The 20,707-nt window shown below is 43.8% G+C and overlaps 1 protein-coding gene across 3 annotated transcripts in view; it reads left to right on the top strand.

Annotated features, from left to right (window-relative positions):
* The first annotated feature begins 1,496 nt into the window (after positions 1-1,496).
* The window catches only part of LOC306972308 (A-type potassium channel modulatory protein DPP6-like), an 88,588-nt gene continuing 69,377 nt past the window's right edge, over positions 1,497-20,707 (top strand). Inside the window, exon 1 of one of the 3 annotated variants that reach the window (XM_079568887.1) lies at positions 1,497-1,633. In XM_079568887.1, the coding sequence (XP_079425013.1) occupies positions 1,577-1,633 (57 nt within the window). In that variant the 5' untranslated portion in view covers positions 1,497-1,576. Of the gene's footprint in view, positions 1,634-10,373; positions 10,491-17,424; positions 18,237-20,707 lie in introns of those variants that run through there. The other 2 variants (XM_079568886.1, XM_079568884.1) reach the window with 2 other exon arrangements.

Raw genomic sequence — 20,707 nt, 5'->3', positions numbered from 1 at the left:
TCATGGCTCGTCAGCTTCCCAGCTGTGCTGCGACCCACCTCCACCCCTTCTCCGCCTCTTCTGTCCATGCTTCACACTGCATGAAAGACATCCTTAACGCTAGCTATAATCCATATATCGATTTCTACTGCCGCAGCCCAAAATATTTATGTCAATAAATCTTTCCAATCACTGCTTTTGTCTATCCAGATTGAAATATCCACACAACTGAAACCTCCAAAACCCATCTTTCATTGTGAGACAGATTTGGCATTGAGGTTCCGAAGCAAAAATAAAGGTATTGAGAACGTTTTAAGCCTCTCTTAAGTGCGTCCATTGGATGTTTTTCATTATAATCTACAGAATGGCAGCACTTGTGTTTCGAGTCTCCAGTGGCGCTCCGACTGACAAGCTATTTAGTTCTGGCATGGAAAAAATGCTGAATATTTTCACATTTAGAAAAATAAAATGTTAAGCCTGTTCTAATTGCCCATGTGCACACATGAACCAAATTGTTCTAAGAGACCACTTTTTATTGAAAGATTCTGTGGCAATTGCGTGGTTTTTGGACGGATATGGGTTTGGCTGTTGGTCATGTAAAGCTTTCAGAGATCCCACCGTCTGTTTCCACTTATCTGCCAACACAGTCCAAATCGCCCCACATTTTATGGTAGCCTATTGAGTGGTGGTTCCTTTAAATGCACCGCTTGCTTATCATTGCAGATTACAATACTTTTTAATAAAGCAAATAAAGCACATTTAGTTAGGTTTTCTTTTTTTCCTTCCCATGTCTGTTTCTTTGATGATAAGGGGCAGACTAATGGACGCTATATAGTGAGCTAAAGCTGATTACATATACTAGGGCTGCCAAAATTCACTTCACAGTCAAATGTTTCAGGAAATGAGTGTTGCTTATAGGCAGTGTTTAAAGCCACACTGCACAACATTATAGATTATATAAAGCTAAGAGCAAATCAACAATAGTAAACATACAAACATGCCCGCAGCGTATTTCTTTAATTTTACAGGGTGTAATAAAAGTAAAGCATTTGGAAGAGTACCTGATGTATTGAAGGCTAATGATCGAGTCATGCAGCACCATCTCCTTGGAGACGAGCAGATGACTTCACACCCCCACAAAAGTTACGAGTCAGTTCTGAGGAGAGGCGAGCCTGCTCACAAATGACAGATTATTCAGGTGCTTTTCTACAAACAACCCTGACAATTAAATCAATCCCTGTATTTTATTGTATATTTGCTTAAAATGTGTTAAGCAGTATGGCTTTAAGAGTCTTCTCCAGTGAGCCATTGATTGTGCAAACAGCATTTTGCCAATTTGCGCCACTACAGGTGGGAGGAGTTTGGAAATTGTTTCGAGCAAACAGGCAGCTATAGGAAGAGTTGGGGAGCGTGCTGCAGAAGCATATACTGTGCGTGCGTCCGGAAGCGACACTGTAGTAGGAGACGCGCTAGGGAGGAGAAGAGGATACGAGCAGAAGGGGTGGGGGGCGGGGAAAGGGAGAGAGGATGCGAGGAAAGTTGTGAATGTTTCGCCTCGCTGCCAGGAGCTTCGCGCGCGCAACTTGGGACCATCACCATGAACTCATCGGCCGGAGCTGGCAACTACCGCCGGGGGTCTACCAAAGGCGACAGGGTAATGTCAAAAATCCATGCTCTCTCTCTCTCTCTCTCTCTTTTTTTTCTCCCTTTTTTTTGGAAGGGAGGGCTGCTTTACGCTGTGTCTTATGTTGCAGAAAAACGACAGCAGAGTTGTGTTACGCGCAGTTGTTTCACCGGTTTTAAGTTCTGTCACATCAGATCATATTATTCCCGACCACGATTGGACAAAGGAAAATGGTGTGCAATGTGCATGTTGGATTGTAAAATGTCAGTGGGAGTGTTGGTTGTGATGTCATATCTTTTAACCCTCTGGAGTGATTGCTAAATGTGTTTTAGGAACCTGCAAAAGGCTAAACTTTCGGCTCTTCAGATTATGAGAGTTAAGGCACTTCCTTTTGGCAACACATCATTAGTACAGCACCATCTCCGGCAAAAGCTTTATAGAAAGTGAAAAGAGTCCTTAACTTTGTAAAGATTAGGCTTTATGCATGGCTCTATCATTGTGCGTCTTTGGGGTAGTGCACTTTGCAGAGTCCCTTGACTTTTCCTCCTCTCTTTTCCTGTGTATCGCCCTTTCTTTTTTTTTTTTTTTTTAGACCCACCCATAATAGAGTTAGTTTGCCCTCTGCTGGACGCCTGAAGTCCTGCAGTGACCATACATTGAGCTTCGATTCAAGGTCCTCTTGGCACCGCATTGTTATATAGAGTGTATTGAATAGACTTAACATATTCAGACATTCACACTTCATTTTTCATGGACACGTCTGAGGCGGACTATGGCACGAACTCAAAATCTTGCCTAAAGCCTGCAATATTTACAGAGAAATTTACCTGCATATGTGCCGCCTGCTCTACCAACTGGGACATACCTGCCTGGCATTCTGCATTTAGTTAGCAAAGTAATTAATTACAGTGTCATGAAAAGATGAAGCTTTCCACTGGAATTTGTTGCATGTTGCTTTTAAAGGTGGCATATCGGAATAGCTTTGCCGAGTCCTCTCTCAAACTTTCTGAAAAACATATATACAATTTATGAGGATATCTTGACAGCAGGAAGTGTTCGAGTGTACAAAACAACAGTGGCGCGGACGTGTCACTTGCGGTTGTGCCTCATTAGCTTATATGGCACTTGGTGCACGATAGCAGTCGTTATCATCTTAAAACCTGTTTTCTTGTGCTATTCCTTTCCCCCCTGGCTCGCCTCAGGCATTGCCACCAGGAACCGTCTGCCTCTACCCATTTTCACCACATTTTGTCGCTGTGTGTGGATGACATGATTTGGCATACATAGGGTTTGATTCCTTTTTAACCCGCTTCCATGTACACAGGCTTTTGTCCAGCACTAAAGGAATATTGGCCAGTGAGCCCTTGTGATGGGGGCCCAAGTAAAACAAAAAAAAAGAGGGCCGTTTCCATGGCGATAACAATTCGAAACAAAATATGGAATCTTTTCAATAGTAAAAAGCACTCCAAGTGGCATCCATAGCAGGTAAAGGTCATGCAATTGAAACCCATAGATTAATAACAAAAACAATAGTCAATTCCATTCCGTTTTATGTCCAAGCAGTAAAGGCTAAGTGGACTTCCTCTGTGTGCTTACTCAAGCACTGCTCACTTCCTGATACAATGTAGATCCGTCCCTTGCAAGTGGACAGTACACAATGTCTTGACCTTTTCAAACTACTGTGCAGTAATAAGCAATTAGTATGATCAATATCCAGCTGAAACCAGCGCAAACAACTGCGGCACATTCGGGAAAAAAAGCTATAAGCTCAATTACCAAACTTTATGCGCGCCTAAGGTATAGTGCCATGTTTTCACACCCGTCTTAGCCATTTCTCCTTTTATTTGATTAGCGCGGTGACCAGTGTGTGTGTGTGTGTGTGTGTGTGTGCGGAGAGGAGATAGAGGGATTGAAGCAGACAGGAGCCGCAGGGCAACTGCCGCAGCCAGTCTAGAGGGCTTAAGCGTCTGTGACCAAAAGTTGGACTTTTCGAGCACTCCCCGACACGACCTATTAAATTAAACCCTAATCTGGAAGTAATTTGCATAGAAAAGAATTCATTAGGTCCAGCAGTGGATATTGGCTCTGCTCATCCTTCTCTGGGAAAATGCGGACCTGACCTTCCCCTCCCTTAGACCCAAGCTTGTTATGATACGCTCCAAAATTCATAATTATAATTTTATCCACTGTGAACTTCATGTGTGCGTCAAGACAGACCAGACGGTGGGTGGTCCAAAGAAAACTTTTGCTGAACTTTGTGCGTCTTTGTGAAATAATAAGTGGGAGGCAGACAGTCAAATCCAATAATGTAATTCCTTTAGATACTACAATCACGGCTGTAATGTGAGATGTTTCAAACCCGATACAGCTGGCTTAGTGCTGCTGTGTAAGTGGGAATTGTAAGACTTGTTTTTTGTAGGCTTACTGAAACATCAAAGTAATCAAGACTGGTTATCCACTTACCCTGATCCATTCCAGTTCCAGCTATCACTGTTGTACGCTTCATCCACCTTTGCTGCTTGTGTGGATGTCGTGCGGGTGCGTGATTGATTGAGGTCCAAGAGGCTGCTCGAGCAGTTGGGGCGGCATAGTTAATCGCAAGCAAATCAAAAGCACTGTTTGAATGGCTGCTATTAGCAAATGACAGAAACGGCGATGATAAAGTTGAGTATTCTTTGCAGAACATCAGATGATCTTGTCGCTGTGAGGTCTTGTGATGTAAATAAATCTGCTGATCCCATATTTTTGACCAGGGGTTTCCAACAGGCGGTCTGCGGGCTACTTCCAGCCTGCGAGATGATTTAATCCGGCCCATGACTTGACTTGTAGAGCACAAAGTTCTGAGTATGTAAAGCAAAAGTGTAAGTCTCAAGCCCATACCTGTGTAGAGTTATGCTTTTTCTAACCTCTTAACCAAGTGCATTTTCCATATCTAAAAGCTTCTCCACTGGAGTGTACAGTCTATAGTCCAGGGTACCGCCTCATTTGAAAACTAAGACTGACAAAAGTGATCGTGACATTTTTGTTGCGTTGTTGCTGCATTTTTTTAGTATTTTTTCATGTCTTTTGTCATGTTTTCATCACATTTTTGTCACTTTTTAGTCGTGTTTTTGTCTCTTTAAAGGGTCTAGATGCAAGTTGGCCATTTTACACTCACTACTGCCACCTCAGGTCATACGTGTAACTGCACCTTCTATGGACCCGAAGTAACAACTTTTTGAGTGACAGTGCAGGATTTTAGAGACAATTGTGGTGAACAGGTCTGGGCTCATCCTACACATTAGGGCATTGCTGGAACATGTAGGGGAGGAAAATTCTTAATTTTTTGTATAGTCCCTTTAAAATTGTGTTATTGTTGCTTTAACGGCACATTTTGTTGCTTCTTTTTTGTGGCTCTTATTTGTCTTTCTTTGTTGTATTTTCATCCTCGTTTTCTTCGCAGTTTTGACACTTTTTTCAAGCTTTTAGATTTGGGTAAAGCCGAACTGGAGAAAATGTGCTCGGTTAAGGTGGGGGTTAAGAGGTTTAGAAATAACCCAAATTCTCACTCCAGCCACTAGGGGGCAGCTTAAATTAAAAAAAGGAAAGAATTTCACACGTGTCCAGCAGAGGGAACTGACATAAGAGATTGGGATATAAACAACACATTATAGCCACATGGTAAATGGACAGTCTGCCCTAGGGCGGCTGTGGCTACAATAGCAGCTTACCACCACCAAGTGTGGAGTGAATGAATAAAGACTAAACTTGTGACACAGTTTTGAAAAGTGCAATACAAGTGTAAGCCGTTATTATGAGGTTACAATCCTGACAGGCTCATTATTATTCATTTATTAAGTTTCCTCAACAGTATTTTCCCAATCAAAACATATTTTACTGGAGTTTTGTTTATGGACCCCGGCAATACACTCCTGATATAGTTTGGCTCCCAGGGAAATTTACTTGGAGACCCCTGGTTTAGACCTTTGAAAAACCGATTCCTGTATTACTTTTGCGGTTCAGGTTTGTCTTCCTCAAACGTTAATGCTCCTAGAATTGTTTCAAAGGCGCACAGGAAGGGAACCGAAGCTTGACTTTGAAACATAAATCGCAATCGCCGCACAATCCCACCTTGATTCAAGTCAGCTTTCGAAAGGCTCTATGTAGGTGTCAGGCATTGTTTGTTTTTTATTATATTGTATTAATTGCATTTGTCTCACTCATCATCATTGGTATGTATTTATGCGTAGCCGAGATTAAATCATTGCCATTCACTGCAGCTCCACTGACACCAGCGAGCAGAAAATGTGCTTCTTTCTTATTAGGAACGTCTTGTCTCATCTTTAGTTTGATGTTCCCAAGGCCAGCTTCCCTCGCGAGTCGCCTTTTCCATCATTTATTGGCATTCATCTGACAACACGCCCCGTTTCTGAGATACAAAATGTACTTTATGTTAACTACAGAGCGCACTGAAGATAGAAATTCCAGATATTTGGGAGCCGCTGAGATGTTTGTTCATCATCAAGAAGTATCTTTTTTTTTCATCCAGCAGGTGATCTTCCAAGTTAAACTCCGCTGAAGATCTTGAAAGCGTGTGAAGGTTTCTCTGACTCTCCGAGCTGAATGTTAAGTGGTATTGTACAGACAAACTTTGACTGAAATGATCTGTATGCAGCGGGAACATATACAGATAAAATGTCTTTCAAAGGCACTCTGTATTCATCTGGCGAGCCCCTGTGTTTTTCAGAATTGAACTATTGCTCTGCTCCAAATGCTCCATAGCCACTATTAACCTACACTCAATGACTTTCTTCTGTTCCCGTCCACAACCGTCCCGTGCACGTGTGTCGATACCGTCTGTTTACTTTATCTGCGCGCCACAACGAGGCTGACAATGCGGCGTCAAACAATGCCGCATTGTGGAGCGAAATGAAATTTTAGAGACGGTGGAAGCAACCTGGGAGCGCTCGGCAAGGGACCGTTGAGCGGCAGTCATTTGTCAGCGCTAACTGCCGTGCTGAGGTTTCAACTCTCAGGTTTATGAAGTCAGTCTGTGTCTGCGCAGCTGCGGGACATCCCAGAACACACCCGGAGATGTTCATTGTGGCAGGTTGTTGCGTTGCTCCCTTGGGTTTAGAAAGGCATCCAAACTGTTCACGCTGTATGTAACATATGGCTATGTGAAGCCTCGCGTTGCGGATATTCCGGGAAAATCTCTCTAGCTTTGGCTCCAGGGAGATCCCCGCCTTTAGGGCAATGCTATACAAGATGGGATTGTCTGACAAATGCTCAGAAGCGTGCCTGGGATATTGCATTTGTTGCTTCTATGGGTGAATTTATTTGGATTTGGAAAAGTAATGAACAGCTTCAGATCCAAATCTCTCCATCTTCTTCAGAAAGTCGTACATTTTTTCGGAAAATGGGAAAAATAAGAGAGAAAGAAGTAGCTTTAACAAACCCTTCTCCCATCCACAATCATTAACTGTATAGCAGTGTACGGAGACACAACAGTACACACTAGCAGCACTCAGAATTGATCCATCAACCTTGAGATCAGCAGGCGAAACTTGCCTGGTCAAAGTTATAAATATACATTTCGCACAGTAAAATGCACCGTCCGAAGAAAGGCAAATCAAAAAACATCATATGGCATGTCGAAAAACCTGTTGATAAAATGTCTCGACATGAAACATGGACCGGTCTCATTCCCATTTCATCTTCTCGGCTCGACCCGCGCACCGGTGCTCTCAGCTGAACCGAGGGGCATACCAAATCAAGTGCTTGGATCTTCGAGAGCAGATGGAGGAGGATGTTAGTCCCAGCGAGTCCATTAGGGGCAGCGGCTTGGCTCAAGGTTGGCGCTAAAGCTCAGGACACGAGCGTTTGTGAGGAGGGGGGGGGGGGACTGGGAGTAGAATTGATTTGGAGTTTGTTATATACACAGAGGTCTTTTCCACGGCAGCTCAAAAAGAAGCGGGTGTCACGAAAACCCTGGTGATCTTGCCTCCATCTGGGGGCTCCACACAGGCCCGCCACTTTGATCTGTGTGATGGAGCTGTTGGCTGAATGAAAGAGAGTGAGGTCCTACTTGGCTCAGAACGATATTTGATTTCTTTATCGCTGTTGCTACTGCGTCTCTCCACTCAGGAGCAGCACGGAAAACCTTTTTCTTGAAGAGTGACATTGGTTTGGTCCTGGTTTTTGATTTTGAATTTGCAAACAATACTGCCTGAGCTTAACTGGACTTGTCAACATTTACTCTATTAATCTCATCTAATCTTGAAGGGAAGGAAAGTATAACCGGGTCTAGTATTTTATTAGTTCTTGACTCAATCATCAATTGTTTATACATCGATGGATAAGATGAGATACGATTTTCTGATCGTGCCGATGAAAGGAGCTGAATTTTCTTTCACTGTTGTGGGAAAATCTTAACGCTCTGGTCATGCACCGAATCCCCCCCCATTCCTCACCAACTTTATTGATGATATTGTTTTGACAGCGACTCCTAAATGGTTTAATGGTGGCTCACCTTCTGCAAGATCAGCAGCGAATGACAAATGGAGGGAATTAGCAAGCCACGGAGACAACCCCGGTGCCGGGAAAACTATTGTTAGGAAGCGGCGCACATTGTTAAAACCTCCAGCATTTTGGGGAGGAAAAAAAAAAATACAGCATCATCTCACGCCTCAAACGCAAGCGATGGCTGCGACCTTTAAACTGTGATTGCAATTACTCTGAGTTACGGTGCCCTCGCGTAGCTCCCAATCATTGCGGAGTTCGCCACGACTGTAAAATGTGACAAAAACGGAATACCTGAGGCGTCCAATCAGGGGCATCTTTCCCGGGGAGATGTCACTGTGTAAAAATCAGCTTGTTAAAAGCGTAGCGAGAAACTACACCGCCCCTATATGTAGTGAGCGCTAAACGAGTCGACACTAGACAGCCATTAAGACATAGTGCATTGTGGTGTTTCTCAAACTGTGGCAGAGGGACCATTGGGGGAAGGTGGGCGGCTTCATGTGGTATGCACTATTGACACTCCGCTGTAGTGTTTGTTTTATTCATGTTTTGGTCGTCTTTTAGGCTCGTCCTTGTTTAGCACTACTTCAGTCACACTGTTTTTGACCTAGTGTGGCCCTCATTCAGCCTTGGGTTTGATCATAGCCCTGTTAGAGACCGGATGTCGAGCCACTTCTTGTTCTTTTTATTGGAATAGAAGATTGTAGACCCGCTGATATACTGTGGCGTTTAAATCAAATGCTGATCATCGGAAATGAGCTGTCAGCTGCTTTTTGAGTAACAGTATTGCCGTCTTCCAAATTGACTGGAGAGAAACCAGTTTTCCTGAATCGTGATAAACCACCTGGAAACAAGAAAGGCTTTTTTTTTTTATGTTTGCATCAATGGCCAATTTTCCACACAAAATAAACACATTTTTACTTTTACAGCCAGAGTAAATATCCACGGGGTGAAGTAACTACTGACAGGAATGCACCTCGGATTTTTTCGAGTTAAGATTTCATTCCATCCTAGTTGTTTTTGACCTTCTTCATTCTTCATGCAACTTGGGCACTTTGATTCCACACGCAAGACACATACCAGTGGCAATTTAAATCCTCTCCCTCCATCTGACCAAGGATTGACGCCCGGCAGCCTTGAGATTCAGTGCTCTCTCCCAGACCCTTGATGCATCATTTTTAATGAATGTTCCCAGTCAGCTGAACAAATCACGTCCAGCCTCGCCACAAAGGGAGCAGCCTGTGTTTGTATTTGAAGGGGGAAAAAAAAAGAAAAACATCCATACTTCTTTCATTCTCATTCTCCCGTGTGCTTGCCTGGCTTCGCTGGGGGAAAACAGTTGCTGTGTCTCAGCTCTGGGATGCAATAGGCACAAATAGCCGTGCAAGCCAGTGCCAGGCTTCTGTCCTGTTAGCGCCGCTTGATGGCTGTGTGAGCGATTGTTAGTGATGGTTGGGGGTTGTATTTTATGATGCGGGAGACAGGGAACATAAATATTGCGTGTGCTTAATCACAACCGGGCCCGCAAAGCTGACTCAATTGATCCATTTCTTGGTAATAAGTTTATCCACTTGAAGTTGACACACACTCACTCGCGGGCACAGGAACCTGAGTGGGAAGATTGAAAAAAAAAAAAAAAAAATGCCCCGCCAGCACTATTGGTATGGATAAAGTTTACAGTAGTTTATATAAGACATGGCTTAAGTGTTTATTTGTGTGCATTTCTGGAGCGTTTAGCATCTCATTTGCCTGAACTCTTTTGGCCTGTGTAAACTCCTGCTGAGTGAGTGCGCGGGTGAGCGAGCCAAAGAGGCAGGGCGCGAGGACAGGGGAGATAAGTAGCATTTGGAGGAGGCTGAGTGGAGGAGATGGACCCCCCTCCAAACGTATAACACCCCCCCCCCCCCCCCCCACACACACACACACACACGCAGGCACACACACCCCTCCTGCGGATTTGATGCCAGCGCCTTGTATGATTGATTCAGCCTGTACGGAGAGAGGAGAGAGAGAGAGAGAGAGAGAGAGAGAGAGAGGTAGAGAAGTGGGAGGCGGTCCGGTCGGGGCTCTCCTCGGACCCTGGGGTCAGCCTCTCCTCTGCTGCTGCTGCAAAGGGAGGGGAGGGAAGGGAAGGGGAGGGGAGAGAGGCAAGTTCCTCAGGCGGACACCTCCAGCTAAAACTTCACAAAGGTGCGAGGCAGGCAGGCAGGAAGGCAGGAGGAAGAAGAGGAAGAAGAAGAAGAAGAAGAAGAAGAAGAAGAAGAAGAAGAAGAAGAAGAAGAAGAAGAAGAAGAAGAAGAAGAAGAAGAAGTGGCACCCTCTCCTCAGCATGTCAGTGTTCATAGCCACCCAGCTGAAGATAGACACCAGCGCTTCCACCAGACGGGTAAGCGGGCCTGTTTTGTATGCATGGCACGTGTCAGGGGGTTGGGGGGGGTGTCTGTGTTTATGGCTAAGGCTCCCCGCTCCTGATGCAAAAGCCTGCTGGCGCTTTGCGATAGCAGCACGACAGGCGAGAATGAACTGACTGCTTCAGGTACGATTTCATCAGCTTCAAGTAGTCTCTTAGCGTGTTCTAGAATGTATCTGAATTTTGACATTGTTTATGAAAGATTGCTTGGAATGTCTCAGTTGCTTTGGGATAAGGTCATGCAGCATGTAGACTCAATGTGGAACTTTCTGTCTCGGTACAAATGACCACAAAAGTTGAATTCGGGACACAAGAACTTTTTGTTCCAAGACGGTGGATGAAATAATTGGGCTTAAACACTTAATCTTATTACTGACTGAATAATGCCCAACTCTGTGTCTGTGCAGTTTATTGTCAGGAAAGAAATCCCGGGGCAAATAAGAATGATTAATTTGACATTTCTGAGAAGCTGAGGTCCAGGCTGTCTTTTAGATTGAATAAATGAATGTAGCAGTGGCTTGTGGAATAATAAATTAGCTAAAAGGGTGTTAGTACTTTGTAAGGAAAGCCATCAAAAATGATTGAATGCGAGGAGCTCGTGTGTGTGTCTCTGTGTGTGACGGGGGTATTCTAGGACTCCGGGCTTGCTTTTGCGCCTCAGATATCTCGACAAAAACATCATGGGTCCGACAGGGATTTTTGGCACTCGCCTAGTTTCTTTACCCCGCGCAACTATCCCACCACAGTCTCTTCTCCCACATCAGCCAGCATTAAACTCCATTTCCTCACTGACTTATCTGCTGCCATTTCAATTTGGGCTCACTACATAGCGTCCCTTCATCCCTAATGTAGTGGAAGATTCAGCACTTTACTCAGCATGGACGATAATATGCAAACTCCAGTGGGGGGACATGCTAGTTCAAGGAAGTGGAATCTCATGCCTTGGCTGTTTGAAAAACACGCTCAAAGAAGTTTGGTTTTATGTGAATTGAAAGTTAATAAAACATTTTCTACTTGTTGAAAGAGTAAAGTGTATTGAGTGGCTTTCTGAATTGGTGTTGATTTTAAATAGTTTGTTTTCTCAATTTTGTCTAAATTTCAATTTTTGTCTAAATTTACTCTTTGCACCTTTCAGAAAATAGAGTGTTTAGGATTAAAACCGCTGTAGACCACACTGATGTCTCTTTTGGCTCTACATTTTTGTGTTTATTGTAGAGGTCGACTGATATGGGTTTTTCTAAGGCCGATGTCGATTTCTTGGGAGTTTTATTGGCTGTTGCCGATATGCTTGGCCGATATTTTTAGCCGCTTTTTTCAAAAGGCCTATAATCCAGTACACTGCCGCTTCAGTAGTTGCCTATTTAATTGTATTACTTTAGGTGATTCAATCATAGTTCTGTCCCAGCTTTGATTAGTTGCCGTTAGCATTAGCATTCTGCTGTTAGCATTAGTATACTGTTGCTAGCCGTGGCATTTTGCGTATCGATCAAAAATAGGTTTGATCGATACAAGTTCCACTGAGGTTTAGTGGAACTTGTAGCTATTTAACAAACTTGAAGCTAACCAATTTTCATTGTGATGTTTCTCTGTTCCCCTGAGGCCTAGGCAGTTGTGGGAGGACTCGTTTTAAAGCCCTGACATTGCTCTTTCACCTTTGGTTCTCGATGATATTGTAATATTGTAAACTCCCCAAATATCGGCCCGATATATCGGCTGTTTGATGTATCAGTCGGCCTCTAGTTTATTGTGCAAAAACGACTGAACTACTGCCCCTTTCAGTAAATGTTTCTGATGATCCTGATTTCGGCTGGTTCTGGTTCTGCCCGTTGGGTTCATGCGAATGCGAAAAGTGCCTCAATGACACACGGAGCTGCTCTGCTTTGTGCACCAGACCACCGCCGTAATAAAATGCTGTGACTTGCAGCACACAGTAATTGAATCCGCCATCGTTACACAGGCTGAAATGAGCCGGGCGTTGTAACGTAGCGTCGGGGTGCAGCGCCGAGATAAGGCACGCGTTCTCCCACTCTGTCCCATTGACTTCTGGCGTCGGTGGGGCATAATTAAATTTTGATAAACACTGACAGAGGAAGATGTTTCTTTGCCAGGATGAATGGGCGTTATATCTGCGCACCCGGCATTAGGAAAATATCAGACTGTAGTCTCCCCATCTCTACGTAGCCGCCTGTCAACTTTCATCTGCACTGGCTATAAAGTTGGTTAATTGGTTATGCTTGCAGTTTGCTGGGTGGCTATGTTGTCATTCAGATGGTTGGTCTCAAAGTATAGTGTTTCTTCTTAGCCCTTTTAGCTACTGTTATTAAAGAATTCTTCCTGGTGCAGCTACAACTCATGCACACCCATTTTGGATATAACATAAATCACTTTTGTACATTATCAGCAAAAAAAGGATAGAAGTAGCTCATTTATGGACCTAGTTTTTGCTTGATAGTGTCTGCAAACACTATCTGCGTGTTGGCTCTAAACATTGAAAGGGTTTTATAGCCAAGTGTTAGCGCGATGCCTATCGGATTACAAAGCCGTCAGATTGAATAACAGAATAATGGTCTAAATAAACAAGTGTGGGATAATGTGATATTCTAACTACGAAGGGGGAGGCGTTTGCTGCTGTTGGAAAAAAAATAGTGACTCTTGCATTGAATTCAAATTAAGCTCTATACAGCTACCTCAAGTTACACGGTAATAGCTTATGGCCTAATTGGGTATTCAGGTAGCTTGTTTCGAGCGCAATTAGCTTGTCGGCTCTTAAACTGGTCGGCTCTTTGGTTACATAGGTTACACCACAACAGGTGGTCAGTGTGTGTAAGGATTTGAAAAGAAGAAGAAAAGAAACATTTGCTGCTTCATGATGCAGTTATTAATCAGCTTTACTTTTCTATAAACCGAAGAACATCTGTCTGAGAGCAATGGCAAAGAATGAGAAAGCGACTTTATTCAAATCAAGGCACAACGACAATAACAACTTGAAAGCTGTGATAGCTGTGTCCGCTAACAAAACTAACCAGCGTGTGTGTAGCACATTTGGACTGACTGTAATTATTCAACATAATGATATTTGGAGGAAATTAGATATTACATCGATCCCAATCTGTGGCATTGACTGACTGATGACTCTGCGCTTCTATCTAATTACTCTGTGTCGTTTGGATGCAGTGTATAGGACGCTGATGGAAACAAGCCCTTTAATATGGATAAATAAATCTGCGCATTGTGATGGTAAGCTATTACATCATTTATAAGCATTATGAATCATACATGAGTGGCACACTCAACATGACCCAGTGGGGCTTACCTGACAGAAAACAGTTATGAATTTAGATGATGGTTAATTCAATACTTCCGCACATAGGATCATTAGTGACGACAACTGGGCAAGCGGAAAAACGTTTTTTTTTTGTTTTTGTTTTTTACGCATCAGTAATTTCCAGGTGGAAGCATTATATAGTGGCAGGCACTAGGGGAAAGAAATGTTGCAAGCATTCATTACAAAGTGGACACACTAATAGGTTTACATTAAATAGGTGTTTTTTTTTTTTTTTTTTTAAGAAGTTAAGTTCTTGTGAGCCTTTCTAATTAGGATGTGATGTAATGTTTTGTATTGCCAAACTGGAGCATAGGCATTGAAAGTAAAATGTAAAACTCTGCCAAGACCAAGTGCTGCCATTAAAAAAAAAAAAAAAAAGACATAATTGGAGCCACATCAGAAGCTGTTGACAAGGTTGTTCATTAAAATTCCTGCACTGGTCCCGGCTCTAAAAGCAAAACGAAACTTTTCCGTCTTAGTCCAATTGACCTTGTGTGAACATCTTACAGTTTTCTTGGTGAAATATTTTTCATACTGCACATAGAAGTGGAAGGGAATAAGATTTGAACATGCCTTGCCTTCTTTCACTGCCTCCCTCATTCCTTACACAATGTGTGAAATGCTGCTTTTGTGCTTCCATCACTTCTATGTTTCAGCAGCATGTACAGTACCTACAGTGCATTTGAAGGTGCCGGTGGCTTTACCCCAGAGGTTTCGGGCATGCGCCACATATCATCATCATTACACTGGTTATTACACGGCTTTTCACACTTCTCCACCTCCTACAACACGGCGCCGTGATGCAGTGATGTCTGTGACAGCGCTCCAGTCAGCCACTGTATCTGCGAGCGGGCGATAGGGGGGAAGTCAAGCTGAGCCCGAGCTCCCGGGCATGCTCCTGTGGGGGACGTTAAAGCAGCCAGCCGATTCACAATAGCTAGCCCAACAAGGTGACGGAGATTGGGAGGCATCTATCAAAGCGGCCTGGATGGTTGTCAAGCTCCTCGGACCTATTTCCCTCGAGCGCGCACACCCAGCAAAAGGCATTTATGAACTAGAGAAACAAATGATGACAGGGACCGCGGCTGGCCTCGGCGGAAGAGGAAGCTGTCCGTGCAATGGTAGGCAACCGCCATAAATCTCATTGGAAATTAAATTGCAAGTGAAAACTTCAAAGAAAAGCAGTACAACTAATTCATGAATCATTTCCCAAAGCCACGGAAAATTGATTTGAAGTGCGGAGTGGAAGCACACACAGACAGCTTTAATTAAAAGTAGTAATGGTCTGCGCTTTTGTTTTCCAATGAATGTCCGAAACCTTTTGAAATCAATATTTGGTATTCCAGATACACATCCCATTATGGAATCGGTAACATTTATAATTCATGACGTGAATCATTGCGCCGCGGCCCTTTTCAAAGACTTAACACTATGGAAAAACCTTATATTGTTTGCGGTTTTACACAGTCTATATCTGTACCCATCTTGTGATTACTTTTTGAACTGCACTCTACAGAATGGCTGTTTGTGGCTGTACTTTCGCGCTGTGCTTTGAAGTTCCAGCCCCAGTGAAGATGACCCATTTCCCACAATTCAACACGGTGCCCCAGCGGAGTGATAGTTCGACTTGTCACCGTGAGATGGCGAGGGAGGGTTCGCCACCAGCGGCATTCGGGACAAAAGACGGCAGCGACTTGGATACAGAGCGTCCATTTGCACCATATAAGCCAATATTGTGCCATTTCAAGATAGCTGCACTGCCCTGGCCTCGGTAGATGTGCCGTGCTTGAAATCAGTTGGTAATGCGGTGCTGAATGAGAAGGGTTGTGGAAGTGGAGGTAATGGCACGATTTAGGTCAGCGCTGGCTTTTGGTTGAGATGAGAAATCTGGTTAAAACATGCAGAAAGACTTAAATTTGTAAGTACTGGGAGCCTTGGGATGGGAGCTTTAATATGCTTTCAGCTCACAGTGGAATGTCCAGTTCTTTCTTGTTCTTTTTATTGGCACAGTGGAGAGGGCGGCACGGTGGCACTGCAGTTAGCATGCCTGTTTGTTTTTGAATGAATTCATGGACTTGTATCTTCTTATTTATGTGAACTGCTCATTGCACATCAGCCCAGTAGAGCGTTGGGGTCTGCAGGACAACACCTGCTGCTGGTCCGAGGCTCTGGAACTCTCTGCCTCTTGAGTTACGAGCCATCACTGACCTGACACCTGGTTGAAAACATGCCTGTCTAGATCTGCGTTTGACTGCTAATTGCACATGTGAAATGCATATGTTGTTTATATTTTGTGTTGAAACTGTTGTGCTATACAAATAAAGGTTGACTGATTGATTAGCGCAGCTAGAAGGTCCCGGGTTCGATCCACTTCTGTGTGGAGTTTGCATGTTCTCTCCGGGTGCTCCAGTTTCCCCACCACTAAAAACATGTATAACAGGTTAATCCTTCTGCCAGATGTTTCTGACGATTAGCCTGGCTCTACATCTGGAGATGGCTCCCCGAGTGCCGGCCCACACTGGCAGCTCACTGCTCTTACAGGTCGCCCCAGCGGCATTGAGGATGGGTCAAATGCAGAGAGCAAATGTCCCTACAGGGATTAGTATAGTAAACCTAATAGACAAGTGAGTGCTATACATATTATGGGTTTTCAAAAAGCTTTAACGAAGAAGCTTTTACCATGTTGTAGCATTTTCGCCAGCATAAACAGAGTGGTCTGTCTTGCTTCATGTGTGTATGTTTAAATAATTCTACTACTTGATTTGTTGATCTGCAGAGCTGTGTCTAGTATTTTTTAATATCTGGAATGAAGTTGTGATTTTGGCTATAGCTACTAAGCTTCTTTTAGTGCCATCTCTAAAGATCTACACATGGGTGTCTAAACTTATTTCCGCATATTGAAGTGTACAGTATGGAGGGCCACAGATCGGTGGTCAGTGTAGTCAAATATTCAACTGGGTGCATTTAAGAGCAGTTTAAAACCTCCACGCCTTTATTTAGGCTTAGAACCTTGAAAACAACTCTGTCTCACAATGAAATTTTAGTTTTTGAGGTTTTAATCATGTTGAACATTAAACTTGCAGTAAAAAATGCCATCTGTAGGGATGTGTGTTTGGTTAATAAGAAAGCTGAGGGCCAGCACAAATTGGTCTGAGGGCCATATTTGACCCCGGGGCCGCACTTTGGGCACCATTGATCTATCCATATTTAGTGTGCAATACACTGAAAATGTTGTTACATTTTCAGTGTATTGCACATGCCTTTTAGACACCCACCGTTTTCTATAATTGTGTGTTAAAAATGCGTCTTAGGAGAGAAAGAATAACATAAAAAATCACTAAAGTGACTTTGATCATGATTATTAATACATTTGTCAGGGTTTAGATTAAAGTCAAGCCTCAAGCCTAATTGAATATACATCTAATACACATCCTATTGCGCGCCTGCAACACAGAGGTCAGCTTGCCCTTATTCAAGACGCCACAGAGAGGCACTCGAGCGCCGTCCTGGGGGCGCATCTCTATATCCTAGTCAAAATGTCATGGCCTTTCTCAAGACATCAGACGGATACGGATACAGCCTCTGTGTGAACAATAGCTGTTCAGGTGTGGTTGGTGTTTAGTGCGTAGAGCGCGAAGGTGACAGCGCCTCCGTAAGGCTCGGTCACTTCACATGCACAGCGCGTCTGCTCACACATCAGCGGTCTCTCCCTCTCTTCCTCCTTCCTCTCTGCGTCCTTCACACTCTCTCTGCGCGTGAGGACAGCCGGCCAAAACAAACGCCCAAAGTGTTGAAACATTATCTGCCGCGCTTTTGTCTTACGCGGACAATCACAGCCGGAGTCCGACGGGGACCGGTTGGATCTGATCGGAAACTCATCCGCCTGCTATCTCTGTGCGAGCAGACACCGGGAAACTGAAGAGGAGAGACAACGTGTTATGAATACTGACGAGACAACTATTGACATCTAGCTGTGCCCCACCGTTGTGCCGCGCGTCAGGACGAAGCTGAACGGAAACTATCTTTGTGTCGTTTACAGAGGGAGTCATTATCTTTGCCAGATGCTTATTTACTAACTGTCAGCTCATCTTTGCGCTGAGAAGAGACTGAGAGAGAACTGTCCGTGTGCCAGCGCTCCCCACAGATAAGACCAGATCGCGCCCGCTCGGCTCTGTCATGCTCTAAGTTATTTTATCCGGACTATTATGGCTTCTTTGTACCAGAGATTCAGCGGGAAGATCAATACCGCCAATTCGTTCCCGCACCCACCTGAGGCCAGCCACCTCCTGGGAGGACAGGTCGTGGACGAGGACAACGCAACCAAGACCTCTCAGCCTCACGCCGACGGCCGACCTCACGTGCAATACCGCAAGAAATGCGTCAGAGAGGACGAGGATGTAAGGCTAATATCACACCTAAATAATACACATTCACACTATATACACCTCTGCTTACAACTCTTGTATTTTGATGTTTTATTTAGTCTGTTTTACTGAGATTGACATGTGACATTTATAAGACAAACATGACCTGACATAAAGTGGTGCTAAAATCCTTCAAGCTTCTCTATTGCCTAAATTTGCCATTTTAAGCCGGGTTCAATATTACTTGTCTATTGCCAATACCTTCATACTGTGCAATTCGTCATGATTACCGATATTGACAATGGGGAACTCTGACTTCATTTGACAAAGATGAACTGTGTGCCCTTTGAATTGATGTCAAAACATTACAAGACCATATTGTCGCTCCAAGGATGTATCAGGCAGTCTAAAAATACATCACTATTTAGACAGGTGTGTGTTTGTGTTGGTTTAGGTTGCTGGCTCTCCTGTCGTCCTGTGATCTGCTTTGATCAAGTTGCATCACAAACACAATACCAGCCTTATAACTTTCCCTGGAATTGCAGTTGGAAGCACTGGTACAGGTCCACTGCTCACTGTCATCTTGGCAGCCAGAGGAAACCAGAACTCTACGTATAGAGTGGGTGTGTACTTTTCCGCTGGCTTGAAAATGGCACGCCCAGGCTTTTTAGGTAGATTCACTTTCAAAGGCATCGAAAGATCACATGTTGGTATCCGTGATTTGCGTTTTTTGTATAGTTGACCGTTTACAGCTCCATCTATTGTGCAGCAGCTGCCTTAAGTCTGTCCAAGTGCTTGAGCTCGATTAGTTATGCATGTTGTTTACAGACACGATTTCAAAAATGTCTTCGGGGTTGAGCCTTGGCTGCCAACGCCGCGATGTTCCCTTGAATTATTGATGCTAGTCACATTGAGAATTGACGGATGAGGTTGGCAACAGGCTGCACGCGCCGACAGCAACACCTTGGATAGACGCACCGAGGAGAGCCTCTCAGTGCTATCATATGGCGCCCCTTAAAAAAAGAAAAAAAAGAAAAAAACCCATATGCTCATGTAGTTGGCTGTGAAATTTTGGAAATCACTGCCGTGTGCGCTGGCCCCAGAGCTCCAGCCACTGTGTACTCCGATTGCCACCGCTGTTTCTTTTTCTATTTACGAGGTTTGCGGTGTTAACCTTGGGGTCACCTCCAGTCCTGATGTCCCCCGGAGTCGTGCTCGAGCATGAAATTGCCTTTTTGCCTCAGGAGATGGGGGGGAGACCAATTCGAGAAATATCCACTTGGAGCCACCGGGTGTAAAAGTTTCCACAAGCTATTCTTGTTTATTTGGCTTTCGGGGGTGGGGGGGGGGAAGGAAAAAGGCACAAAAGAAAATTGACTTGTTTAATTCCGTCCTTCCCAGATATTTACCTATATGATTATGCGGTTTGTTTGGCCAATCCCTCGGCTCTCAGAGGACGCAGGCCGAGCGCTGCATTATCCGGCGCTGCGAAAATGGAAGGACTTTCTGAATGAGATTTTTGTAAACACTGTTTAATTTGTTTACCGCGTCTCTCGGGCTCTTTGTTTACTTGGAGGGGACTCTATATAAATCTGCGCATATTGGATTAGTTAATAGTTGCCGAGCTCAGAGTGTGTACCTTTTTCCTTTACGACTTTGCGGACTTCCCAGGAGATAGCAACAGTAATTCCTATTCGCTGCAAATAGAAACCCCCTTAATTATTTGTTGCAAGGGTTTCTCACGGTGTTGAGGGATGACATTTCGCACACACTTGGGACTTGAGGTTGTGCTTTTTTTCTGAACCGAACTGCATCGATATTTACTTTCCACTGTATTTTCTGTAGCCTAATGAATGTAGTTAACAGTGAAGAGCTTAGGGGCAGGTCACGGGCAAAGCTAAGCAAGCAAAGTGATTATTCAGCCTTTGTCTAAAAAAAGTCATAGCTGGCAGTCAATTTGTGAAGCGTAAGTTTAACTAATTTGCACTTTGAGGCTTCCCGGTGTAGAAATTATCATTCCAAATGTACTTATACATGCATGGAAGACCTAAGTCACATTTTTGCTTGCCTAGGTACAACTGTAGTGACAGGGTAGGAGCTGCTGTCTGTGCTGAAAAGTCTCACTTTCCCCATATTAGGAGAACAGCAAGTTTCGCTTTCAAATTAATATTTACACATGCTATTTTTTCGCACGCTGACTACATTTCATCGTTGTTTGCTCAAATTATTTGTTGTCATTACTTTTGAGTCACTGATGAGTCATTGAGTAATCAGGATGTGTGACTGCCATTAAAATGAAAGCAAATTAGTCAGACAGACTGCTATCTGTTAATGACTTTTTTACAATGGAATACACAAGCTTATGCTAAAAATCCACACTATCTGTTTTGTGACCACAAAAGCTAGGCCTGCACCATGTATCGCCGAAATCGTTATTGTGATATCGACTGAGATTTATATGTTTTAAGAAGAATGTGGAAAAAGTTGTTTGAAATTAATTGAAC

The sequence above is a fragment of the Gobius niger genome, assembly GCF_951799975.1.
Source record: "Gobius niger genome assembly, chromosome: 13".
NCBI classification, from domain to species: domain Eukaryota; kingdom Metazoa; phylum Chordata; class Actinopteri; order Gobiiformes; family Gobiidae; genus Gobius; species Gobius niger.
The sequence above is the reverse complement of the archived record's forward strand: the minus strand, read 5'-3'. Positions and strand labels throughout refer to the sequence as shown.